The 26,084-nt window shown below is 46.3% G+C and overlaps 2 protein-coding genes and 1 long non-coding RNA gene across 7 annotated transcripts in view; 2 read left to right on the top strand and 1 right to left on the bottom strand.

The window, feature by feature from the left end:
• The window catches only part of FAM237B (family with sequence similarity 237 member B), a 1,214,420-nt gene that overhangs the window by 431,299 nt on the left and 757,037 nt on the right, over positions 1-26,084 (top strand). The window lies entirely within an intron of this gene.
• LOC127044583 (zinc finger and SCAN domain-containing protein 29-like) lies at positions 1,412-4,187 on the top strand. The gene is made up of 2 exons (XM_050939652.1): positions 1,412-2,333; positions 3,587-4,187. Exons 1-2 carry the CDS (start codon positions 1,811-1,813, stop codon positions 4,090-4,092), a joined length of 1,029 nt encoding a protein of 342 aa, XP_050795609.1. The 5' UTR covers positions 1,412-1,810; the 3' UTR covers positions 4,093-4,187.
• Positions 2,369-3,500, bottom strand: LOC127044610 (uncharacterized). Of its 5 annotated transcripts, XR_007772534.1 has the most exons (4): positions 3,126-3,259; positions 2,757-3,072; positions 2,547-2,651; positions 2,369-2,441 (listed from the first exon to the last, which is right to left on the bottom strand). It is a non-coding gene; the product is annotated as an uncharacterized LOC127044610 (long non-coding RNA). The 5 variants fall into 5 exon arrangements; XR_007772531.1 differs by lacking the exons at positions 2,369-2,441; positions 3,126-3,259 and adding an exon at positions 3,284-3,500 and having other exon boundaries at positions 2,448-2,651; XR_007772530.1 differs by lacking the exon at positions 2,369-2,441 and having other exon boundaries at positions 2,448-2,651.

The following is a 26,084-nucleotide window of genomic DNA, read 5'->3' as shown; positions in this document are numbered from 1 at the left end:
TAAAACCCAGTTTTTCTCCATTTCAGTTGAGTAAGTCAGGTCTCCCAGGGTCTGTCTACACTGCTTTGTAAACCTGAGTCCCCGGGACCCACATCTATGGAGTCGGTGTTTCCAAACTTGTGCTTCAGTGTCTATGGCACTGTATTGGAAATCTTGGTTAACAATTGCTGGACATGGGTTTCTGCTGTAGGACCCAGTGAAGTTAGGCTTGGCAGGAAGTACTGCCCAGTAGGGCCTGAGTGGTGGCCCCTCACAGCCACTGATTGCTGATGGTAATATTTAAACCAGGAAGCCATCATGAGCAAAAACACAGCCCGCCTGCTTGCTTCTGCTCCAAACCTTCTTACTGTAGACCCTGTGGATGCGTCACCGGAGTTGTGGGACCAGCGGACCGTCCACAGGAACGCCTGCGGGAGGTCTACCGGAGCCGTGGGACCAGCAGACTGTCCACAGCCACGCCTGCGGGAGGTCCACCGGAGCAGTCTGCCACCCTCCCAAATCCTGGCACCCTAGGCGACCGCCTAGGTCACCTAAATGGAAGCGCCAGCTCTGAGTACCAGTGTGGAAGAGGATGACTATTGCCTTTTGAAAGCTAGTAACACCTGATAACTACCGGCCAGTTGCAAATCAGTTTGGGGATGGGACGTCAACTGTGATGGTGATGGTTGCACAGGTTTATCCATACTGTGATGTACCCAAGGGTGGTTTTCATAACACAAGTCACTGAGATTATTGTGGGATTTCAGTGGATGGGGTTTTTGAACTATGTGTGGGCCATTGATGGAACATACATCCCTATGATTTTCCCACCAAAAGGGGAATGTGAATACATAAACCAAAATGGTTACTATTTGCTGGTTCTCTAAGGTTTAGTGGACCACTGGAGTTAGTTCATGAACATGAACATCGTACATACTGGAAAGGTCCATGATGCCAGGGTGCTCAGGAGGTTGGGTTGTACCATGGGGGTGGGGGAAAGGGGAAGAAGGGACTTTATTCCCCTGAAATGACAGTACTGTGTTTCAGTGCCAATTTTTCTTTGGGGGACCCTGTGACACTGTATGGACTATGGGAGACACTTTATGATATTGTTATTATAAAATTGCAAGGAATCTGACCAGATATGCCATGTAAGGTAAGTGCAAAAATGTTATATTTTATCAAGTATGATAATCTTGTTTACATATTTGTATCACCTTTGTGCTGTGAGTTACAGATATATATGGTATATCTGTATTTCCAAACTTGTGCTGTGTTTCAGGGTGACTCCCCCAGACAGATTGGCATCAGCACTGCATAGCCTGTTCAATGGCCCATCAAGGGTCATCAACTATATGATGAATCCATTGAAAGGAACCAGGGATACACCTTATAAGTCAGCAAGACAAGTGGTATGCCTGTGGACAGAGAACTCTAAGGGCTTGTCTACATCAGAAAGTTGCAGCGCTGGTGAGGGAGTTACAGCGCTGCAACTTTGAAGGTGTACACATCTGCAGGGCATCACCAGCGCTGCAACTCCCTGTTTGCAGCGCTGGCCGTACTCCCGTTTTGTCTCGGGTGTAGAGGATCCAGCGCTGGTGATCCAGCGCTGGTAATGCAATGTAGACACTTACCAGCGCTTTTCTTGACCTCCGTGGAATAAGCAGGTATCCCAGCATACCTGAGGATACCTCTCTGGTAATCAAGAAAACTCCTCTGCCCTGTGCTCACCTGACCCCTCCTTTAAATCCCCCGGGAAATTTAAAAAATCACCTTCCTGTTTGCTCAGTCAGGCGTGGAGTGCAATTAATCAATCAATCATTCAGCGACCATGCCTCCACGCAACAAACGAGCCCCAGCATGGACCAATGCAGAGCTGCAGGATCTAATTAGTGTGTGGGGAGATGAGGCTGTTCAAACACAGCTGCGCTCCAGAAGGAGAAACTACGATACCTATGGTCAGATATCGCAGTCCATGCTGAGAAGGGGCCACGAACGGGACGCCTTGCAATGCAGAGTAAAAATTAAGGAGATGAGGAGTGCATACTGCAAAGCCCGTGAGGGAAACCGACGCTCAGGAGCAGCCCCCACAACCTGCAGGTTTTACAAGGAGCTGGATGCCATACTTGGGTGTGACCCCACCGTGAATCCTAGGAGCACGATGGAGAGTTCAGAGCAGGGAGAAGTGGGGGATGGTGTAGAGGATGAATACAGTGATGCTACTGGCGTTGAGGGGGACACCCCAGAGTCTCAGGACACAGGCAGCCAGGAGCTCTTCTCCAGCCCTGAGGAGACTAGCCAGTTACAGCAGCTGGAAGCGGACGTTGATGAGGAAGCTGAGGATCGTGCTCGTGGTAAGTAGATTGCAATGCTCTGTCCGTCCCCCACCCCCCCTTCCAAGCGTGAAACCTGCCCTGCGGTGTGCTCTGTCCGTCCCCCACCCCCCCTTCCAAGCGTGAAACCTGCCCTGCGGTGTGCTCTGTCTGTCCCCCACCCCCCCTTCCAAGCGGGAACCGTGTCCTGCGGGGTGCTTCTTCCTCACCGATCCCCCCTTCCAAGCGGGAAACCTGCCCTGCGGTGTGCTCTGTCCGTCCCCCACCCCCCCTTCCAAGCGGGAAACCTGCCCTGCGGTGTGCTTCTTCCTCACCGATCCCCCCTTCCAAGCTGGAAACCTGCCCTGCGGTGTGCTCTGTCCGTCCCCCACCCCCCCTTCCAAGCGGGAACCGTGTCCTGCGGGGTGCTTCTTCCTCACTGATCCCCCCTTCCAAGCGTGAAACCTGCCCTGCGGTGTGCTCTGTCCGTCCCCCACCCCCCCTTCCAAGCGTGAAACCTGCCCTGCGGTGTGCTCTGTCCGTCCCCCACCCCCCCTTCCAAGCGGGAACCGTGTCCTGCGGGGTGCTTCTTCCTCACCGATCCCCCCTTCCAAGCGTGAAACCTGCCCTGCGGTGTGCTCTGTCCGTCCCCCACCCCCCCTTCCAAGCGGGAAACCTGCCCTGCGGTGTGCTCTGTCCGTCCCCCACCCCCCCTTCCAAGCGGGAACCGTGTCCTGCGGGGTGCTTCTTCCTCACCGATCCCCCCTTCCAAGCGTGAAACCTGCCCTGCGGTGTGCTCTGTCTGTCCCCCACCCCCCCTTCCAAGCGGGAAACCTGCCCTGCAGTGTGCTCTGTCCGTCCCCCACCCCCCCTTCCAAGCGGGAACCGTGTCCTGCGGGGTGCTTCTTCCTCACCGATCCCCCCTTCCAAGCGTGAAACCTGCCCTGCGGTGTGCTCTGTCCGTCCCCCACCCCTCCTTCCAAGCGGGAAACCTGCCCTGCGGTGTGCTCTGTCCGTCCCCCACCCCCCCTTCCAAGCGGGAACCGTGTCCTGCGGGGTGCTTCTTCCTCACCGATCCCCCCTTCCAAGCAGGAACCAAGGCATCCCACTAACATGGGAGAATTTTAAGCAAAAGTACTCACCCCATTGCTAGACGTCTTAGCTTTCTTGAACTCTACAGTGTTATGTGAGGTATGTGAGAGGGATGCTACCTACAGTTTCCAATGTCCTTCAAAAGTTGATAATAAACAATGATGCCCCTGTGTATTACATGTCTCTATCTCTATTTTTTCTAGACAACTCGAGTAATGCGGCTGTGTCACCGGCCTCACGTAGATTGCAGAATTTGAGGTGCAATCCTAGGAAATCAAAAGAGGAGCTGATCAAGACCGTTCTGAACCACTACAACAGGGAAAGTAGGAAGACTGAGGAGTGGAGAAAAAGTGTACAGGAATGGAGGCTGACTGAAAGCAGGAGACAGGAATTGTCTGCCAAAAGAATAGCCAGGCAGATGATGAGACTCCTGTCTCGCCAAACCAAGTCTTTTGAGTCTCTTGTAGCCATGCAGGCAAATATATACCGTGATAACCCACAGGCTTCCAAAAGCAATGTTCCTTGTCCCCCTGTGTATCCTCAAAATAGCTTTATGCAGCACCCAGTTCCTTATTATCATCAGCTGCCCCCAACACCTATAACATCACCTAGTAACCAAGATATGTTTAATTCTTACCCAGTGCACTCCACCCCCATCATTCTGCAGCAAAGTAATGGTGAGTTGCATCAGACGGTTACAATTGAGTAAAATAGGAAATAGTAAAACCTCTGAATGTACTGTGAACCACCCATACCCCCTTACCTGTTTTTTACTGTATGACAAATAAAAGGTTTTGGTTTGTATTTCTTTCCATATGTTTTATTGGTGATAGAAATGGCTAATTATACACAGCAAGGTAAAGCAAAGCACAACACATGCACCAAACATTACTGCTGGCTCTCAGCATCAAATTGCTCCCTTATAGCATCCCTAATCCTTGAAGCCCTTTCCTGGGCCTCCCTATTAGCCCTGCTCTCTGGCTGAGCAAACTCATTCTCCAAACGTATAACCTCGGAGGTCCATTCCTCACTGAACCTTTCACCCTTCCCTTCACAAATATTATGGAGGGTGCAGCACGCGGATATAACTGCGGTAATGCTGCTTTCCATCAAATCTAGGTTCCCGAACAGACTGCGCCAGCGAGCTTTCAAACGGCCAAAAGCACGCTCCACAGTCATTCTACAGCGGCTCAACCTGTAGTTGAAACGTTCCTTGCTCCTGTCAAGCTTCCCAGTATATGGTTTCATGAGCCATGGCATTAATGGGTAAGCGGGGTCTCCCAGAATCACGATGGGCATTTCCACGTCCCCTACTGTTATATTGTGATCTGGGAAAAAGGTCCCGGCCCTAAGCCTCCTGAACAGGGCACTGTTCCTAAATATGCGTGCATCGTGCACCTTTCCAGGCCATCCAGAGTAAATGTCAGTGAAATGCCCACGGTGATCCACAAGCGCTTGCAGAACCACAGAGAAGTACCCCTTGCGATTAATATACTCCGATGCCAGGTGGGGTGGAGAGATAATAGGAATATGCGTCCCATCTACTGCCCCTCCACAGTTAGGGAAGCCCATTTCTGCAAAGCCATCTAAAATGTCCTGCACGTTACCAAGAGTCACGGTTCTTCTTGTCAGTGTTCGATTAATGGCCCTGCAAACTTGCATCAGCACCATTCCAACGGTGGACTTTCCCACTCCGAACTGGTTCGCCACAGATCGGAAACAGTCTGGAGTTGCCAGCTTCCAGATTGCAATAGCCACCCGCTTCTCCACAGAAAGGGCATCTCTAAATCTCGTGTTCATGCGCCGCAGGTTGGGGGCGAGATCATCACAAAGTCCCATGAAAGTGGCTTTCCTCATACGAAAGTTCTGCAGCCACTGCTCGTCATCCCATGATTGCAGGACGATGTGATCCCACCACTCAGTGCTGGTTTCCCGAGCCCAAACGCGCCGGTCCACGGAGCAGAGCACGTCTGTTATTGCCACTAGTATTGTACTGTCTGCATATTGATGCGATTCAGTACCATCGTCCGACTCCTCAATGTCAGTCACACGCACATTTAGCAGCCTAAGGATTAGATCCACAGTAAGGCGAGATGTGCTGGCAATAGTCATTAGTAAGGTATTCAGTACCTGAGGATCCATTCTTGAAAGATAATGCAGAAAAACCGCTTTAGAGTCACAATGCTGCCACAGTGCTCTGCATGTGTACCAAAGCAACGCTGGCCGTTGGAACAGGAACAGGAAGCAGAAGGACAATCACACTTCCTTCCCCTTCCCACAAGCCCCAGCGCCGCTGTGGGACGAGGTGCCCTGTGGGATAGCCGCCCACAATGCATCACTCCCAACAGCGCTGCAGTGTGGCCACATCTAACAGCACTTACAGCGCTGCTAGCAGTAAGTGTGGACACTCTGCAGCGCTGGCCCTATACAGCTGTCCTAATACAGCTATAACAACCAGCGCTGCAAAGTTTTAGATGTAGACATGGCCTAAGGCTTTTCCATGTCATGTGCTGTGAAGCTTGTGTTGGGACAAAGGAAATACAAGCTGCATGGCAAAAGAATATAAAAGGCATCATTGTCTTCATTCCTGCTTCCTACCTCTGGAGTAACTTTTTTACAAACGAAGCTCTGAACAAAGGACTGAATGACCCATCTAAGTTGTGGAACTTTCAAGCCAATAAACTCACCAATACTTCTAAGAACCTGATATATGGACTTTGCAGTCTGTGTATATATTTGACTGCTTTACCATTTTAAAACTCTCTTTTTGTTCTTTCTATTTTCCTTATAATAGACCTTTAGTTTTAGATGCTAAAGGATTGGCCGGCAGTGTGGGATTTTGGTAAGATCCAACCTAATATTGACTTGGGAATGTGTCTGGCCCTTTGGGATCAGAAGAATATTTTGTATAGTGAGCAGAGTTTTTGAATAACTTCTCACTGTATTGGACCTTGGTGCTGATTGGGAGCCAGAGAACTGCAATGCGATAAAGGGGCAGTGAGATGTATTTATTTGCTTCTTGATAACCAGTATGGGGGATCAGAAGTACAGTTTGTGACTAGTTGGTGAGTTTAACTTCAGTGTTAACCACACTTTTGAGTGGTTCTCCCTTCTGCAGCTTGCCCTGACCTTGGCATTTTCAGTGAGGGCTCCCCCAAGCACTTGTGATCACAGACCTCACGTACCTGTTCCTATCATGGCTCATGAAGCTATACCCTGATATTGCTGACCCAAGAAAAAGGGAATTCAACTAAAGACTGAGTAACTGCAGAATGGTGGTGTAGTGCACCTCTGGGTGGCTGAATGCCCATTGATAATGCATCCAGCCCAGTGTGGATGCCAATGTAGCCAATGTGTTTCAGATTATCGTGGTGTGCTGCGCCTTGCACAACATATGTGGAGCTAAAGGGGGATACTTTCATAGTGGGTGGTGTGATGGTGCAGGACTCACCTCTGTGGCACCTCCTGCTGGTCGTCTCAGGGAATTAGCTCTTTTCCAGCCTCAGACCACCCTCTGCAGGCCAGTGACCCACTGCTGCTGGCCCCATGTCCCTCCCGGACCCCGATGTCCTTTTATCTGGGGTGCTGCCCCCTGGTAATACCCCCACACTCTGCCTCTGGCTCTCCCCTCTCTGTAGAACCCCCAACCCTCTAATCTCCACCTTGCCTCAGTCTGGGCTACTGCCAGTCATCATCAGGCCCCCGCTGCCTGGGGCAGACTGCAATGTAAAAGCCACTCATCATAGGCAAGGAGGTTCACACCTGCTGCCTTCCTCTGCCTCCCAGTACCTCTATGGACCTTGGACCAGGCCCTGCAGCCTGGGGAGTTGCCAGCCTGGAGCTCCCCTGATCCTCTGGCTCTCCCCAGCCCTGCTTCACTCTTAGTACCCTTTCTGCAGGCAGCCAGGCCCTGCTCTCTCCCAGCCTGGAGAGAGACTTTTCTTGGGTCTCTGGCTCACAGCCTTCTTATAAGGGCCAGCTGGGCTCTCATTAAGCCAGCCACAGCTGTGGCTGCTTTCCAATCAGCTCAGACTTTCCCCTGCCGCAGCCCTCTCCCAGGGCTGTTTTAAGCCTTCAGGGCAGGAGGGGGGTCACCACCCCACTTGAGGTGGGCACAGGACAAGTGTGTTTTTCAAAGCCTGTACAGGCAACCAGATCCCACCCATGTGCATACAGATCCTGGTTCCCAGCAGGCCAGGGAAATTCATGATGTTGCATGCTTCTGCATCATGGAACTAGAAGATGACTTGTGACTGTGCTGAGGGACACTATTGTGATGCTATGGTGCTGCTGGAAAAGCTCAATAGAACATTGCCACATACTTTTGTTGTGTGACACCTCAGTGGGTTTTGATCCCCTGCCGCTGACGTTAATGTACTAACTGAAATTTGAAGAGGGCCCTCAAGGCTAACACCTTGGACCGTTGTTTTATGCTGAGGAGAGTTTTAATGCACGTTAAGGGCTTCATTGAGCAATGTTTTTGTTAAGTGTTATGTTATAGGGTGTATTTAAGCATTGTTAAAATACTCTTTAAAAAGTTCTGTAAGATTTCAGAAGGGACTTCATATATTCCTTCTTCACAGTGTTTTCTGACACCATTACTGACAGCACTTTTCAGGAACTATGCATGATTACACCCAGAGTTTCCAGAGCTGACTGGTTGAGCTCGGAGGAGGGTTGTTAAAGCACTGCTCAGGGTCAGAGATATTCAGCATTCATTTAGTTTTGTTTCCCTTGTGTGTATTATCACTTAAATCTTTAACAAAACCCCAAAGACATTTCAGTTAAATTATCTTCTGTTTTTCATTCTGGTGCTCTGGACAGCAACAGTTATTTCACAGCTTACTTCATTGTCATGAATGCCTTTTTTTTTTTAAAAAAAGCATTATCCAGTTCATAGCAGAGGGAGGGAAGGCATTATGGAACGGATGAAATTCTTTGAATTTCCATGGCACTAGCCCTTTAAGAAATCAGTCATGTGCTGTGATTTCTACTACCCAGTCCCAAATCTCTGAGAAGTATCTCATTGATCATGCTCAGAAAACAAGGTGCTCACACAAGTGAAGTGAACAGTAATTTTTATTTACGTACATGCATTAAACATAGAGCTAAAATGGTGTGTAAAAGGAACAAATGAACCAAAATAAAAAGAGTCAAATTCCCTGAGAAGTGGGCAAACATTAATGTCTGTGGACACATCTCTTCACCTTTCCCCTCCCCCTCTTCCTGAGAAGAGAGGAACAGCTGCAGAATATTGTGCGGTAGGGCTATGGGAACAAATGGGAATGTTCCTGGCAGGGGCGGCTCTAGGCATTTTGTCGCCCCAAGCACAGCAGTCTGCCTGCCGCCCTTGCGGCGACTGGCAGAGCGCCCCCAGTGGCTTGCCGCCCCAAGCATGCGCTTGGCGTGCTGGTGCCTGGAGCTGCCCCTGTCTCCTGGATGGGGTTTGGAGAAAGAACACAGCTTAGGCTACAGGGACTGGATCAGGCTAATTGTTGCCCCTCTGAATGCTCTGGTGGGATCCTAAGAGAGGTTTGGGGTACTGCAGAGGATGTTATGCTGGGCATCCAGCCTGCTCCACCCTGTCAGGGATAGTGGTAGGATCTGTCGTAGGCACTGACTCTTGCTGGTGGGTGCTTTGGAAGAGGTGTGTGTGTTTGCGGGAGGGGCAAAGGGACACTGCCAGTTTTGGGGGAGGCTATTTTAAACATTTTTATATGCTTCTTTCATATTATAATTATTGAATGTGTCTATCATTGGTATCTTTATTATTTTAATAATGATTAAAATATTATGAACTACATATTATCATGCATTACAGTATATTAAAATCATTGCAATCACCTGCAAGCTGTCTTTACTAACATACCAGTTTAAAGACATTATGTCTTACTGTAGCTTTCTGGATGAAACTGTCAGCAATCTTATTCACATCTAGTTCCCTGGTATTGTTTTGATGCATGTTAAGGACAGCTACATTATTCAGTTGAGTCTGTCCCATTGATGACTGGAGATAATTTTTAAGTCTTCTGAAGCTGAAGAATGAGTTCAGGATGATACAGACAGAGTGAGAAGGATTCTTATACATTTGCAGTATTCTGGAAACAGTGCTTCCAGAGTATTGCAAATGACTCCAAGACTCTTTCTTGATGGGTAACAGCTATTTTAGGAACCATCATTTTGTATATGTAGTTGGGATTATATTTTGCCATGTGCATTACTTTGCATTTAACACTGAATTTCATCTGCCATTTTGTTGCCAAGTCACCCAGTTTTGTGAAATCCTTTTGTAACTCTTTGCAGCCTGTTTTGGAATTAACTGTCTTGAGTAATTTTGGGCTTGGCTACACTTGCACTTTATACTGCAATAAAGCCTCCTAGAGCGCTTTACCTTACTCCCCGTCTACACTGACAAGGCACATAGAGCGCTCTGACTCTGTGGCTAGAGTGCTCCTCATATTCCACCTCCACGAGAGGGATAACGACTGTTGCGTATTGAATGAGTTGCCCCAGGGCCAGTGTGAACGAGGAGTTACGTTACAGCATTCTGACTGACCTCTGGAAACATCCCATAATCCCCTTGAGTCAAGTGGCCTCTCTTCTCTTTGTTGTGAAATCGGCTGAGGAATGCAGAAGTGCCATTTCAAAGCTCTGTTTCAAACAGCGGCTGCTTATCTGCAACAGTAAATGTTTGCTGTGAGTGAGTGGGAGGCAGGGAGACAAGGGGGATCTGAACTTACAAGATAGTATGCTGATACACTTTCAGCACTCCAAAACCCCACTCTCTCTCTCCTCCTACATACGCACAACACACTCCACCCTGCCCATTTGAAAAGCACGTTGCAGCCACTTGAACGCTGGGATAGCTTCCCATAATGCACCGCTCCCAAGGCAGCAGCAAGTGCCGCAAATGTGGCCGTGCCAGTGCGCTGTCAGCTGTCAGTGTGGACAGCTTGCAGCGCTCTCCCTACTGCACTCTACGAAGGCTGATTTAACCTAAAGTGCTCTCTACATCTGCAAGTGTAGCCTGACCCTGAGTATCATCTTCAGACTTTGCCATCTCACGGTTTAGCCCTTTTTGCAGATCATCTGTGAATGTTGAACAGTACTGGTCTCAGTACAGGTCCTTGGGGCACACCACTATTTACCTCTCTCCATTCTGAAAACAGATCATTTATTCCTACCCTTTGTTTCCTATCTTTTAACTGGAATGCCTGGGAAGGCTTTCAGGATCATCTAGTGATCCCTAATTCAATGTAAAGCCTTTTGTTATCTTAATCACCTGGCCTTTGTATATAAACAAACTCCCTTTCCCAAGGGCATTTGTTAGCAGCACAAAACTCATTATGTTTCCCTAATCAAGCTCTGGCTCCTGGGTGCTGATCACCCAATATTTTTTTCCCATAGGAGCTTGAATTCTAGAGCACCCATGGAGTCGGCGCCTATGGGATCCACCACGTAGGCATTAGCCTGGGTGGCAGCTGGAGGAAAAAGTGGTGTCTATTCCCAGAGAGGAGCAGCAGCCAGGGAAGTGGGTGGGCCCAAAAATGTTGTGCCACTAGTTGGACTAGGGACTGCAGGAATGCATGATCTGTTCCCTCTGTGGGCGCTTCCATTGCCTGTGCGGTCCCTCTATTTAGAGAATGCCTCATCCTGGCTAAGAGCCCAAGCCTCCCTTCCTCTACAGAAGTTGAACTTTGCACAGCAGAGGAATATTTGTACCCACACACCTCATGTGTGCTAGCTTTTACTCACTTGTCTGTCCTTTAGGAACATCCTTTAGAGTTTCAAGGGTGGACGTTAGGGGGTTATAGCCAGGGATGAAAGTAACTTACAGGACTTACCGGTACTGCCGGAATCCTGAGGAGCGCATGGTCTCATCTGAAAGAGGCGGGACCTCTCAAGATTTAAAGGCCCTGGTACACTGGCTGTGGCTGGGAGCCCCAGGGCCTTTAAATCAACCCGGGGCTCCTAGCGGCAGAGGTGGCTGGGAGCCTCCGAGGTTCAGGGGCAAATTAAAGGCCCTTGGGTTCTGGCCACCACGGGAGCTCTGGGCCCTTTAAATCCTCATCGCAGCTCCGCCGTCCAGAGCTGCGGGCAGGATTTAAAGGGCCTGGAGCTCCTGCCACTGCTGGGAGCTCTGAGCCCTTTAAATCCCGACCCTAGCCCAGCTGCCGGAGCTGCAGGCAGGATTTGAAGGGCTCTGAGCTGCCCGCAGCTGTGGCAGCTCTGAGCCATTTAAATCCCAGCCCCAGCCTGGCCCTTGGAGTCGCAGGCAAGATTTAAAGTGCTCTGGGCTGCCTGCAGTCGAAGGAGCTCATAACTATAAAGGGAAGGGTAACAACCCTCCTGTGTACAATACTATAAAATCCCTCCTGGCCAAAGACACCAAAATCTTTTTACCCATAAAGTGTTAAGAAGCTCAGGTAACCTGGCTGACACCTGACCCAAAGGACCAATAAGGGGACAAGATACTTTAAAATCTGGCGGGGGAGGAGGGGAAGAAGGCTTTTGTTTGTGCTCTTTGTTTTGGTGGGTGTTTGCTCTTGGGACTAAGAGAGACCAGACATCAATCCATGTTCTCCAATCTTTTTGAACAAGTCTCTCATATTTCAAACTTGTAAGTAATAGCCAGGCAAGGCATATTAGTTTATCTTTGTTTTTCTCAACTTGTGAATGTTCCCTTTGCTAGAGGGAGGTATCCCTGTTTTGCTGTAACTTTGAAACTAAAGCTAGAAGAGTGTCAGAGAAAAACACAGTTCTCACTCTGTGGTTGGGTGCAGCAAAGTCAGATACTTTATTCTAAAGCAATTGCATAGAGGGAGAGAGTGCACTAGGACACAGGGTTTCCCCCTCCTATGCAGGTCTCTCTACAGGTAAACAATTACAGCAAACTTTTATATCTTTTGTTACATACAATAATAAATAACAGCTGCATTTTTTTATACATAGGTCATCTTGATATCTCATTTTTCTTACTTCTATTTGGACTACAGTCTACATTCCATATCTAACACCAGGTCGCATTCGCCTCACACAATCCTCTCTTCTACAAGTCTCGCGTTATTAGGGTTACAGCTATCCTGACTCTTGCTCACAGAGGTCACTGTTTGCATTGAAATCCCCTTCAAATTCCCATCAGTTCTTGCTCTATTTCCACAGGGGGTTCCTCTGGGCTCTTTGAACCTGATTACCCTGTAAAGTTATTTTCCATCCTGATTTTACAGAGATGATATTTACCTTTTCTTTTTAATAAAATCCTTCTTTTAAGAACCTGACTGATTTTTCCATTGTCCAAAGACCCAGGAGTTTGGGTCTTTGATCACTTTGTAACCAGTTGGTTAGGATTTTATTCTCAAGCCTCCCCTGGAAAGGGGGTGTAAGGACTTGGAGGAATATTTTGGGGGAAGAGGAACTCCAAGTGGTCCTTTCCCTGTTTCTTGTTAAATCACTTGGTGGTGGCAGTGTACCAGGTTTTAGCCTAAGCTGGTAGAAATAAGCTTAGGGGGCTTTCATGCGGGTCCCCACATCTGTACTCTAGAGTTCAGATTGGGGAAGGAACCCTGACATTGTGGCAGAGCTGTGGGATCATTTTTGAATGAAAGGCACAGCAGGATTTTAAAAGGACAATTTTTTCTTGTTGGAGTTTTTTTGTCATTGCCTGAAAGTAGAGGGGTCAAGTTACAGTAGCAAAGGAATTCACAAACTGGGTTTGTTTTTGTTTTTTAATTTCTAACTCTCTGGTATAGCTAGTTTAAACCCAGAAAGGTTGAACCCTGAATGCTGTGAAAATCTCTGTTAACTAAGCAGCCCCTGAGCTGGGTGCATCCCAGTTTCAGTGAACTGCAGAGGGGGTGTTGCCAGGGCAGGTGCAAGGATATTTTGCGCCCTAGGCAAAACTTCCACCTTGCACCCTCTCCTCCCCTCCCCTCCCACCGGAGCATCGTTTATTATAAACTTTCAAAAATGAATACTGCACAACGTGGCATTGTTCATTAGAATTAATACACATTTGGCTTGAAAATTTATTAATTTCATTATTTAGTCTACATATCTATCTGCCATGAGGCTGCATCAACTGAAAATGAAAAAAATGAAATTTTATTCCTCTCAGTTCTTTTTCTTGTTTACTATTAAAAGTAAAGGATAGAGAATACATGTCACTTACTAACTATGAGTCACTATTTGAATTTCATCAACTGTTTGACGTAAACATTGACTAAGAGATCAAGATGACTTTTCCTTAAAATTAAGTAACATTGATTGTAATTGGAAATACACCCTTTTTAGTCACGTATATTTCCTTCCTTCATTCTTTCATATCAAAATCTACTACATTTTATTCTACCTTTAGAATATCCAATTATTCTTATTAGTAAAATTTATAAAATTAAAATGGCGGATACTCTGTCATACAACAACTGACAATATCAATATGACAAATTTCAACAACCTACACACGCATGTGCGCACATGATAAACATATACACTCAAATACTTAACATTTACACACAATTGACACAAAGTATTAGTGAAATGATGCAGCAGCAATTGCCTGAGTCTTAGATCTGAAACAACTCAACAAAAATAGTTAGCCTCAGTCGACAACTTCCAAAAACTAGTAAACTTAGCATTATAAACAGCCTGTCAGAATGAGTAACAGCTGCGTGTGATGAGGAAAATGACGTCATTGCCACTTTGTACCATAGTGAAGCAGTACGCTTGTGCCCGCAATGCAGAGCTGGCATAGGTAGGGTTACCATATTTGGATACAATGTGATTGTCAGAGAGGGAGGATTTGGCCCATGAAACAATAACCGTATAAGATGCGGCCTGTGAAAAAGTTTGAGAAACCTTGACTTAAATTTCTTTGGTGACATGATGTAATATTGAGTATTGCCAACCTCAAACATTCAGAACTCATGAATTGTGCCCCCACAAAATCGCTCGATATCTGACCTATCAGTCCTCATCCTCAAAGGAAACCTGCAAAACACTTTTCAAAAGATTAGCCTGGGAGCTTGAATTCAAAACGTTGCTAGGCATTAAAAATCACGATCTTCGTAAAGATCCTGGATTTATGGTTAATTACAACAACCTGCAACCCACTAATCTTCCCTTTTGTCCTGGGATTACAAGGGAGTTAATGGGCTAACTTCATCTTGAATGATCCCCTTGAATATGTGCTAACTACTTTTACTAAACTATCTGTTAGATCTAGTGTTTAGCTGTGACACTGTTAGTACCTTTTCAGACTTGAAGAAGAACTCTGTGTAGCTCGAAAACTTGTCCCTCTCACTAACAGAAGTTGGTCCAATGAAAGATATCACCTCATCCACTTTGTCTCTTTTAAATAATGTGACAGCAGAAGGGATTGTATAAAATCATGTGTCCCTGTAGCTAAACCCCATCACCCTGGTCCTTTTCAAGTGTTCATAGCAATAAGTCCAATAACAGATTTGCAGCCCTTTGACAACTTTCCAACAACTGCTGAAAAGTGCTTTTTTGCAATGTTCTTTATAAAATAGGCCCCTCCCATATGATTTCATATTGTAAAGTTTGTCTTTAAGTTTAAACTAATATTTACTGAAACTTCTATTTCTATTTGACATTGACTCCACTTATGCATAATATGTGTTTCTTACTTTACTAATCACTTCCTTATGTGGGAAGTGTGAAACCAACAGTCTTGGCATGATTTTCCTAGTTTTGTGGCTGTGTTTTAGAATCAGTTGAATTACTTTTTAAAATGTTAAGTACATTAATTTCTTTGTATGGTTGTCTGAACAGTTTAAAGAGCAGGATACATCGCTGCAACTGGAATTGTTTTCTTGATTTAAACACTGCAAATAAAAAAAGTTGGGGCATATTTTTGAAAGTGAGGTTAATGCAAATATCAAGTATTTAATCATGTAACTTTTTAAATAGGTTGTTTTCTCATAGATATCCCAGATTAATCCATACAGGGAAATACAGTTAGGATGTCCAGGGTTATTTGAGCTGTGGAGGCTTGGCTCGTGTGACTTGAGATGAAGGGGACCCCGAGTGGCTGCAACTTACAAGTCCCAGGTTCAGGTCATCAGCTCTAGGGGTCAGCACTGCAAAGGTTTCCTGCCAAGCCGGCCAGATGGCGATGATCAGAAACATTTTCTGGGAACCCCACTCTGCCTGGCGGCCACGGTCCACAACAGCACCTCTCCTAGTCCTGCACCGCCTGCTACTGCTGCTCCCAGGACAGGACCCAATGCCGGGCTCCGGTGATCTGTGGGGGACAGAGGCGGTGGGCAGAATCCAAGCGCGCAGCCACCTCCTCCCCGGGCTCCAACTTTCCTGGCTTTCTGAACCGCGGGGCCCGAAGCAACTTCCCGCCCCCCGAGCTCTGGCTGCTGGTGTGCTGGGGAAACACCCGGCCAGGGGCGCATTGGCTGGAAAGCATTGGGAGCTGGGAAAGTTAGAGCCCGGGGAGGAGGTGGCTGCGCACTCAGATGCTGCCCGCCACCTCTGTCCTCCACAGATTGTCGGAGACATCAGTGAGGGGCAGTGTTGGCGGCAGCTGTCATAAACAGATAGTTAAGGGTTAATGTCTCTTTTACCTGTAAAGGGTTAACAAACAGGGAACCAAACACCTGACCAGGGGACCAATCAGGAGACAAGATACTTTCAAATCTCGGTGGAGGGAAGCCTTTGTTTGTGTTTTTTGGGTTTGCCTTTGTTCTCTCTGGGCTCTGAGAGTGACCACATGTACCTACAGGCTCTCTAATCTTCTATTCCAATTTTGTAAGTACAAAGGTAGAAAGGCTGTATAGTCTTTTTATTTGTTTTTTCTTTATTTGCAAATGTGTATCTGTCTGGTAGAGGTCTAATGTGTATTTGGGTAAAAGTATTTTAAATTGTATTTCTACTGGAGGAGGCTGTTTCTCCAATTTCTAGAAGCTGACAGACCCTGTAATATTCCATCTTGCATTTACAGTGATTTTCTTTATTCTTTTTTCTTTTATTAAAAGTTTTGCTTTTAAGACCTGTCTGATTTTTCCCCTTGTTGAGGCTCAAGGGAATTGAGTCTGTACTTAACAGGGAAGGAGAAGGGTGGAATCCCTTTGTTTTAGATTCATGGAGTTTGAATCTGTAGTGCTTCTGGGTGAGGGGAAAAGAGGAAGTGGGGGGGAAGGTAACATTCCTCTCTGTGTGGTGATTCAAGGAGTTTGAATCACAGTGATCTCCTAGTGTACCCAGGGCAGGAAAGAGCTGGGAGGAAGAAAGGAGGGGGAAGGGAAATGGTTTATTCCCCTTTGTTGTGAGACTCAAGGAATTTGGGTCTTGGGGTCCCCAGGGAAGGTTTTGGGGGAGACCAGAGTTTATCAGGCACTCTACTCTAAGTCCTGACTGATGGCAGCACTGCAAGATCTAAGCTGGTAATTAAGCTTACGGGAATTCATGCTAGTACCCATATTTTGGACGCTAAGGTTCAGAATTGGGAATTATACTATGACAGCAGCAGCTCACATGCCCGGGAGCTGCAGAACCCAAGCACGGTGAGGGGGGAGCTGGGGGACACACTTGCCTGGGCTGTGGCCCGGCGCCTCCCCTTCGGGGCTCATGGAGTGGATGCATTTGGGCGGCGGCCTCCCTGCGCCCCCTGACTCCCTCCTCACTGTTCTCTGGCTCTGCAGCTCCTGGGAGTGTGAGCCACAGCCACTGCTGCCCCTCCTGGAGCAGGCTCAGGGCTGCACCAGCTCCTCCAAGGCTGGGGCTCACCACCCCCACAAGCCGACGCTCTGGCTCTCTGGAAGGCAGCTCCTCCCTGCTGAGTCAGGGCACCGCTTTTTGGTGCCCCCAACCACTTGACACCCTAGATGACTGCCTAGTTTGCCTAGTGGTTGCACCACCCGGTGGTAGCCCAGCACAAGAAAGCAGGAAAATGAGTACCAGTGATGCCGCTAATAAACTAGAGCTGGCCAGACTGGAAGGACAAGAGAAAGAAAAGGAGCATAAGAGACTGATAGAATTAAAACAACTTGAGAAGGAAGCTGCTGAAAGAGAAGAAAAAGCCAAAGAGGCTGCCCACAAGAGAGCTATGGAGGCAGAGAAAGCCAATGAGGCTGCCCCACAAGAGAGCTATAGAGGAGAAAGAAAAAGAGATGGAGGAGAGGGAAAGAGAGAGGAAGCATGAATTGGAGTTAGAAAGGGCAAGGGCTAAGGAGGATATACCAGACAACCCAGCAACCCTTCTCCCGGTACAGCTTCCCATCCCAGAAAATTCCCCACCTACAAGGCAGGCAATGATACTGAGGCCTTCTTAGAAAATTTCGAAAGGACCTGTCTTGGGTACAGCATCTCTACAGACCCGTACATGGTAGAGCTGAGGCCGCAGCTCAGTGGACCCTTAGCAGAGGTGACAGCTGAAATGCCTAAGGAAAACATGAACAATTATGAACGTTTTTTAAAAAAGGCCAGGTTCAGAATGGGGCTAACACCCAAGCATGCCCATCAGCAGTTCAGAGCCCTAAAGTGGAAACTGGACGTGACATTTTGCCAACATGCCTACCACATTGAAAAAAATTGGGATGCCTGGATATCAGAAGCAAGTGTTAAATCTCTGGAAGATCTGTCTTTCCTAATGAAAATGGAGCAGTTCCTACAGGGTGTTCCTGGAGAAATAGACAGGTACATCCTAGATGGGAATCCCAACACTGTAATTGAGGCAGGAGAGATTGGAACCAAATGGGTGGAGGTGGCAGAAAAGAAAAAAACTAGTAGCAGTTGCAGCAAATATCAGAAAGGGCAACCCAAAACAAAACCCTATCACAGGGGGCAACCCAAGACCGCACCTACATCCTAAAAAAACCCTCAGACACCTTATTGTCCCACCACACCAGTCTCCAGCAACCAACCTCGCCCCAGTGACCAGTCAGCTGGGTGATGTTTTAAATGTAATGAGCTGGGGCATGTGAAGGCGAACTGCCCCAAGAACCCCAACAGACTGCAGTTCATTACACCAGAGTCACATCCACGGTCTTCAGGCCCAGTTGCCTCCCAAGTACCCTCAGATCGAAGGGAAACTGTGAGTGTGAGCAGGAAGAAGGTTACAGCATGGAGGGACACTGGAGCACAGGTGTCAGCTATCCACCAATCCTTAGTGGCAGGGCTGGTGCTACCATTTAGGCGACCTAGGCAATGGTCTAGGGTGCCAGAATTTTTGGGCGCTATTTTGCCGGAGGGGCGCACGTGGCTCTGGTGAACCTACCGCAGTCATGCAGGTGGACGGTCCACTACTGGAAAGGCTCCAGTGGAGCTGCCGCAGTCATTTCGGTGAACGGTGCGCTGGTCTAAAGGCTCCGGTGGACCTACCGCAGTCATGCCTGTGGCAGGTCCACCGGAACATTTAGACCAGCAGACTGCCTGCCGGCATCACTGCGGCAGCTCCACCAGAGCCTTTCCAGCAGCAGACCATCCGCCAGCATGACTGCAGTAGGTCCACCGGAGCCGCGGGGGGCGGCGAAATGGCCATCCTCCTAGGGCGTCAGAAACCCTGGCGCCACTCCTGCTTAGTGGAACCCAAATTCGTCAACCCAGAGGCCCGAGTGATGATTCAACCATTCATGTCAAAATCTTTAAACTTGCCTACAGCTGAGTTACCTGTCCAGAACAAGGGCTGGTCAGGAATGTGGACTTTTGCAGTCTATGATGATTATCCCATTTCCATGCTGCTGGGGAAAGATTTGGACAACCATGTGAAGCCAGCCAAGAGGGTGGGAATGGTCACTCACAGCCAGGCTAAGCAAGCTTTCACACTTATCCATGTTCCTGAGCCTTCCACCAGGGTCCCGTCTGTGTTACCACAGACCCAGGCAGAGGTGGTGGAACTGGATCCCCTGCCAATGACTGCAATAGCTGTAGTGGATCCAGTCCCAGAGACCCAGCCAAAGCCAGTCCCAGAACTGGAACTGGCAAAGCAACCAGCACCATAACCATTGCCAGCACTCAGTCCAGCACTTGCAAACCCATCTACAACTTCAACACCAGAGGTCACGACTGAGCCTGCACTGGTAGGAGCAGCAGATAACCCAACACAAGAGGTTCAGCCAGAGCCTGAAATACCACATAGTGCACCAACAGAGAGCGGTTCACCATCAACGGAAACATCCCCATCACCTGCATCGCTTCCAGAGAGACCAAGCCCGGGTCCACAATCCAGTGAGGAACTGAAGTCTCCAACATCAAGGGAACAGTTCCAGGCCTAACAGGAAGCATATGAAAGCCTCCAGGGAGCTTGGATGGTGGCACGGAGCAACTCACCACCTCTCAGCTCTTCTAATCGATCCCGGTTTGTTGTAGAAAGAGGACTTTTATGCAAGGAAACTCTTTCTGGTGGGCACCAGGAAGACTGGCATCCTCAGAGACAGTTGGTAGTTCCAACTAAGTACTGAGTAAAGCTCTTGAGCTTAGACCACGATCATCCTAGTGGCCATGCTGGGGTGAACAGGTCCAAAGACCATTTGGGGAGGTCATTCACTGGGAGGGAATGAGCAAGGATGTTTCTACTTATGTCCGGTCTTGTGAGGTGTGCCAAAGAGTGGGAAAACCCCAAGACCAGGTCAAAGCCCCTCTCCAGCCACTCCCCATAATTGAGGTCCCATTTCAGTGAGCAGCTGTTCATATTCTGGGTCTTTCCCAAAGAAGACACCCAGAGGAAAGCAGTACATACTGACTTCCATGGATTTTGCTACCCGATGGCCGAAAGCAGTAGCTCTAAGCAACACCAAGGCTAAAAGGGTGTGCCAGGCCCTCCGACATCCTTACCAATATGGGAACTAATTTCCTGGCAGGGACCATGAAAAGTCTGTGGGAAGCTCATGGGATGAACCACTTGGTTGCCACCCCTTACCACCATCAAACAAATGGCCCGGTGGAGAGGTTTAATGGAACTTTGGGGGCCATGATACGTAAATTCGTAAATGAGTACTCCAATGATTGGGAGCTAGTGTTGCAGCAGTTGCTGTTTGCCTGCAGGGCTGTACTACATCCCAGTTTAGGGTTAAGGGGCCATTACAGTTGGTAAAGCAGCAATGGGAGGGGTTTATGCCTTCTTCAGGAAGAAATCACAGGCAGTGTAGAACCGGCTGTCCTACACTATTTGTGATTTGGGGGTATCATAAACCTAGTCCCAGATTTCGACCTTAGCATCCAAAATATGGGGGTTAGCATGAAAACCTCCAAGCTTAATTACCAGCTTGGACCTGGTAAAGCTGCCACCACCCAAAAAATTAGAGTGTTTTGGGGCACTCTGGTCCCCCCAAAAACCTTCCCTGGGGACCCCAAGACCCAAATCCCTTGAGTCTCACAATAAAGGGAAATAAACCTTTTCCCTTCCCCCCTCCAGGTGTTCCTGGAGAGAGACACAGAAGCAAGCTCCGTGAATCTAAACAGAGGGACTCCACCCTCCCCGTTCCCAATCCTGGAAAACAGAATTACTTCCCTCTTCACCCAGAGGGAATGCAAAGTCAGGCTAGTAAATCTAACACACACAGATTTCCCCCTGACTTCTTCCTCCCACCAATTCCCTGGTGAGCTGCAGACTCAATTTCCTGGAGTTCCCCACTAAAGAAAAACTCCAACAGGTCTTAAAAGAAAGCTTTATATAAAAAGAAAGAAAAAATACATAAAAATGGTCTCTCTGTATTATGGTGACAAATACAGGGTCAATTGCTTAAAAGAATATTGAATAAACAGCCTTATTCAAAAAGAATACAATTCAAAGCACTCCAGCAACTATAGACGTGTAAATACAAAACAACAAACCATCTTTGTACTCACAACTTGGAAACAGAAGATTAGAAAGCAGGAAATAGAAAAATTCACTCCTCATAGCCGAGAGAGTACAGGCAAAAGACCCAAGAACAAAGGACTCACACACAAAAAACCCTCCACCCAGATTTGAAAAAGTCTTGTTTCCTGATTGGTCCTCTGGTCAGGTGTTTCAGATTACTTCTTTCCAGGTGTAAGAGACATTAACCCTTAGCTATCTGTTTATGACAGGGGGGCATGTCATAATTATAAAGGGAAGGATAACAACCCTCCTGTGTACAATACTATAAAATCCCTCCTGGCTGGAGACATCAAAATCCTTTTACCCGTAAAGGGTTAAGAAGCTCAGGTACTTGGCTGACACCTGACCCAAAGGACCAATAAGGGGACAAGAAACTTTCAAATCTGGGTGTGGGGGGGAAGGCTTTTATTTGTACTCTTTGTTTTGGTGTGTGTTCGCTCTTGGGACTAAGAGGGACCAGACATCAATCCATGCTCTCCAAATCTTTCTGAATAAGTCTCTCATATTTCAAACTTGTAAGTAATAGCCAGGCAAGGTGTATTAGTTTATCTTTGTTTTCTCAACTTGTGAATGTTCCCTTTGCTAGAGGGAGGAATCCCTGTTTTGCTATAACTTTGAAATTAAGGCTAGAGGGGGTTCCTCTGGGCTCTTTGAATCTGATTACCCTGTAAAGTTATTTTCCATCCTGATTTTACAGAGATGATTTTTACCTTTTCTTTTAATAAAATCCTTCTTTTAAGAACCTGACTGATTTTTCCACTGTCCAAAGACCCAGGGGGTTGGGTCTTTGATCACTTTGTAACCAATTGGTTAGGATATTATTTTCAAGCCTCTCCAGGAAAGGAGGTGTAAGGGCTTGGAGGGATATTCTGAGGGAAGAGGAACTCCAAGTGGTCCTTTCCTTGTTTCTTGTTAAATCACTTGGTGGTGGCAGTGTACCAGGTTTTAACCTAAGCTGGTAGAAATAAGCTTAAGGGGCTTTCATGTGAGTCCCCACATCTGTACTCTAGAGTTCAGACTGGGGAAGGAACCCTGATACCCAGTATGACCATTCTTATGTTCTTATGTTCTTCCAGCATTGAAAGGAAGAGTTAAACACTGAGCAGCTGCATTTGAATTGTACTTGAACCAAATGGAGTTACTTCCATTTCCTAGGAAGCTTTAGGGTAGAAAGATTGAGAAACACAGAGCCAGAGGCTTGGGGGATCGCGTTGATGATATCTCTGGACATGAATCTGGTGACCGAGGCTTGAGCTGCATCCAGACTGCAAAATGACAGGCTTGGACATGGGTTTAACTGGGACTCAGGCTCAGACTTAGGGCCCCTGGGAGTGTCTTCGGACATGGGTCCTGGTGGCTTGTTGACCTGAGTAAGAAGAATTTGAGTGTGGACAGTGGTGGTGGTGGTTGGGCTTAAACTTGACTCTGAGTCTGTATTTACAGGGCCATGTAAACTTCAGGTTTCAGCTGCCCAAACCAGTTCTGTCTGACTCATGAGACATAATTTTCTTCCTTCTTCTTCTCTTTTTCTCTTCTTCACTTATCCCTCTCATCTTCTGTCCTTTTATGTAGGTAGTTTTCCACAACGTCTTTACTCCCACTGGTAAAGTCCTGTTCTGCACTTTTGCACGCAAAAGAATTGCCCCTGAACTTATCCCTGTTCCATCCTTCCATGTTTTCATTTAAAATAGAGCTAAATGATTAAAAAAGGTAATTGCAATTAATCATGCGATTAATCGCACTGTTAATCATAGAATACCATTTATTTAAATATTTTTGATGTTTTCTACATTTTTAAATATATTGATTTAAATTACAACACAGAATACAAAGTGTACAATGATCACTTTATATTTATTTTTGATTACAAGTATTTTCACTGAACCCTTTCCAAAAAAATAGTATTTTTCAATTCACCGAATACAAGTACTGTAGTGTAATCTCTTTATCATGAAAGCTGTGTTTACAAATGTAGAATTATGTACAAAAAACTGCATTCAAAAATAAAACAATGTAAAACTTTAGAGCCTGCAAGTCCACTCAGTCCTAATTCTTGTTTAGCCAATCGCTCAGACAAACAAGTTTGTTTACATTTGCAGGAGATCATACTGCCCTCTTCTTGGTTACAATGTCACCTGAAAGTGAGAACAGGTGTTCGCATGGGACTGTTATAGCCAGCATCACAAGATATTTATGTGCCAAATGCACTAAGGATTCATATGTCCCTTCATGCTTCAACCATCATTCCAGGTGACATGTGTCCATGCTAATGATAGGTTCTGCTTGATAATAATCCAAAGCAGTGCAGACCGACGCATGTTCATTTTCATTATCTGAGTCAGATGCCACCAGCAGAAGGTTGATTTTCTTTTTTTGGTGGTTCGGGTTCTGTAGTTTCTGCATGAAAGTGTTGCACTTTTAAGACTTCTGAAAGCATTCTCTACACTCCGTCCCTCTCCGGTTTTGTAAGGCAATTCTGATTCTTAAACCTTGGTGCTGTAGCTATCTTTAAAAATCTCACATTGGTATCTTCTTTGCATTTTGTCAAATCTGCAGTGAAAGTGTTCTTACAATGAACAACGTGCTGAGTCATCAATGGCAGAATGCGGGTAAAACAGAGCAAGGGACACACAACTCTCCTCCAAGGGGTTCAGTCAAAAATTTAATTAATGCATTTTTTTAATGAGTGTCATCAGCATGGAAGCATGTCTTATGGAATGGCAGCTGAAGCACGAATGTTTGGCATATCTGGCACGTAAATATCTTGCAATGCCAGCTACAAAAGTGCCATGCAAATGCCTGTTCTCACTTTCTGGTGACACTGTAAACAAGAAGCTGGCAGTATTATCTCCTCTAAATGTAAACAGACTTGTTTGCCTGAGCGACTGGCTGCACAAGAAGTAGGACTGAGTGGATTTGTAGGCTCTCAAGTTTTACATTGTTTGGTTTTTGAGTGCAGTTATGTAACAAAAAAACCCTACATTTGTAAGTTACACTTTCACGACAAAGAGATTGTATTACAATACTTGCATAAGGTGAACTGAAAAATACAATTTTTTTGTTTATCATTTTTCCAGCGCAAATATTTACAATAAAAAAGAATATACACTTTGATTTCAATTACAACACAGAATACAATACATATGAAAATGCAGAAAAACAGCCAAAATATTTAATACATTTCAATTGGTATTCTATTGTTTAACAGTGCAATTGAAACTGAGATTAATCGCAATTATTTAAATCATGCTTAATTTTTTGAGTTAATCGCATGAGTTAACTGTGATTAATCGACAGCCCTAATTTAAAGATATCTCATCCAGTCCCAGTATTGACAAATCCCCTTTCCCTTGTATCCAACTTTCTATTCCTCCATTACCTGCCCATTTAACATCATGTTCCTTCCCTCACCTCAATTTCCCACCTACAAATAACTTTTCTGTCTGGAGATGAAGTTCCCAGAATGTCATACACATAAAGAACCAGTGTTGCTGATCTCCAAAAACACCATGGCAGCAGCTTCTCAAATGCAAAAGATGCTTCAGGGTGCAGATTGTGAACCATGAAGATATGAATGGTTCCTGCATGAGAGTAGAAGAGCAAGGGCAGAACAGAATGGGGTTAAAATGGAATAAGCATCGTGGGGGTGAGCAAGAAATATGATTGCAGATATTACCCAATCAGCATGAAAGCGGATTGCAAAACCTTAATGTTGTCTGACTAACCGCTTTGTGACTATGTTAATTCTGTGTAAATGCAGAATGAAGGCCAGCCATCACACATCCTGAGAGTGTCTCTAACTCCAAATTCCTTTTAATTGAACAGTAGGTGACCTGAAGATTGGTCCTTATTTGTCCATATGTAACTGTTGGGCTGGGTTTATCATCTTCAAACCACGAAGTGTGATGAGGATATTAGAGCCAGCTGCTCTGTATATGTCTAAATCTCTTCTATCCTCTGTGGTTTCCCTATCACAGCAGATAAGAGTCTAATGCTCATTGAGAATAATGAACTCTGGTAAAAGAGAACGCTTTAAATACAGGAAGCAGACTGTATGATGCTAATAAGTAGCAAAGTTTGGGTGATATTGTCAGCCTACCACTGTGTATTGTATTCCTTTATTTACATAAAACTAGATTATAGGGGGCCTAATTCACTCACCACAGGATGCAAATAATTCCTTTGATCCTGTGGTGGGGAAGTTGGGCCCCAGGGCTCAAAATTACTCTTTCTTTTTGGGATCTCTAAGGAAAACTCTTTCCCTCTAGAGCCTTTTTGGAATGTACTAGTAAGGGGAACTTTTCTACTTGATGCAAGGATGTTAGGGTGCTTGTATTTAAACAGAAGCATGTCAGACAATGAATGAAAAAAATGTCCTGGCATTTACCTAAGAGTTGTGGAAAGCTGCTGCTGGACATGCTTAGTGAGCACCTACTAAAGATTTGAGCAGAGTCTAAGGAAGCCTCACTCCATTTGTAAAATCTTATGGAGCTTGGCAAGCTGATGCTGGGACCACCAACCTGAGGGGGACTTTAAGTCTTGTTGAGAGATGTTGCAAAGTCCAGCAAAAAACCCTGCAAAATTCAGGGACAGGTGAAAATTGTGGCTCTGAAAAAAATTGCAGATACCCTGATGTAAAGTTATCTCCTTATTTCTTGCTGCAGTCGCAGCTTTCCACAAATCCTAACCCATTGTCCTGAGCCTTTCGGTTATTAGAACTGTACTCTCTTGTAATGCCTTAGCTGCCTACCACATCCCCCTTTGTAACATGTCCCATTAAAGTTCCTGCTATCTCCTGCTCTGCCCATTTTCTCTGGCCTTTCAGTGTCTCACTCTGCAGGCCTCTCCCAACTTCCTTTTTCTTCTCTCTCTCT

This window comes from Gopherus flavomarginatus, chromosome 2 (assembly GCF_025201925.1).
Source record: "Gopherus flavomarginatus isolate rGopFla2 chromosome 2, rGopFla2.mat.asm, whole genome shotgun sequence".
NCBI lineage: Eukaryota > Metazoa > Chordata > Testudines > Testudinidae > Gopherus > Gopherus flavomarginatus.
The sequence above is the reverse complement of the archived record's forward strand: the minus strand, read 5'-3'. Positions and strand labels throughout refer to the sequence as shown.

Coding starts and splice junctions, on each gene's coding strand:
- LOC127044583 (XM_050939652.1), top strand. CDS start 1,811: ATGCCTCCACGCAACAAACGAGCCCCAGCATGGACCAATGCAGAGCTG. Junction 2,334..3,586: donor AGCTGAGGATCGTGCTCGTG/GTAAGTAGATTG, acceptor TATTTTTTCTAG/ACAACTCGAGTAATGCGGCT.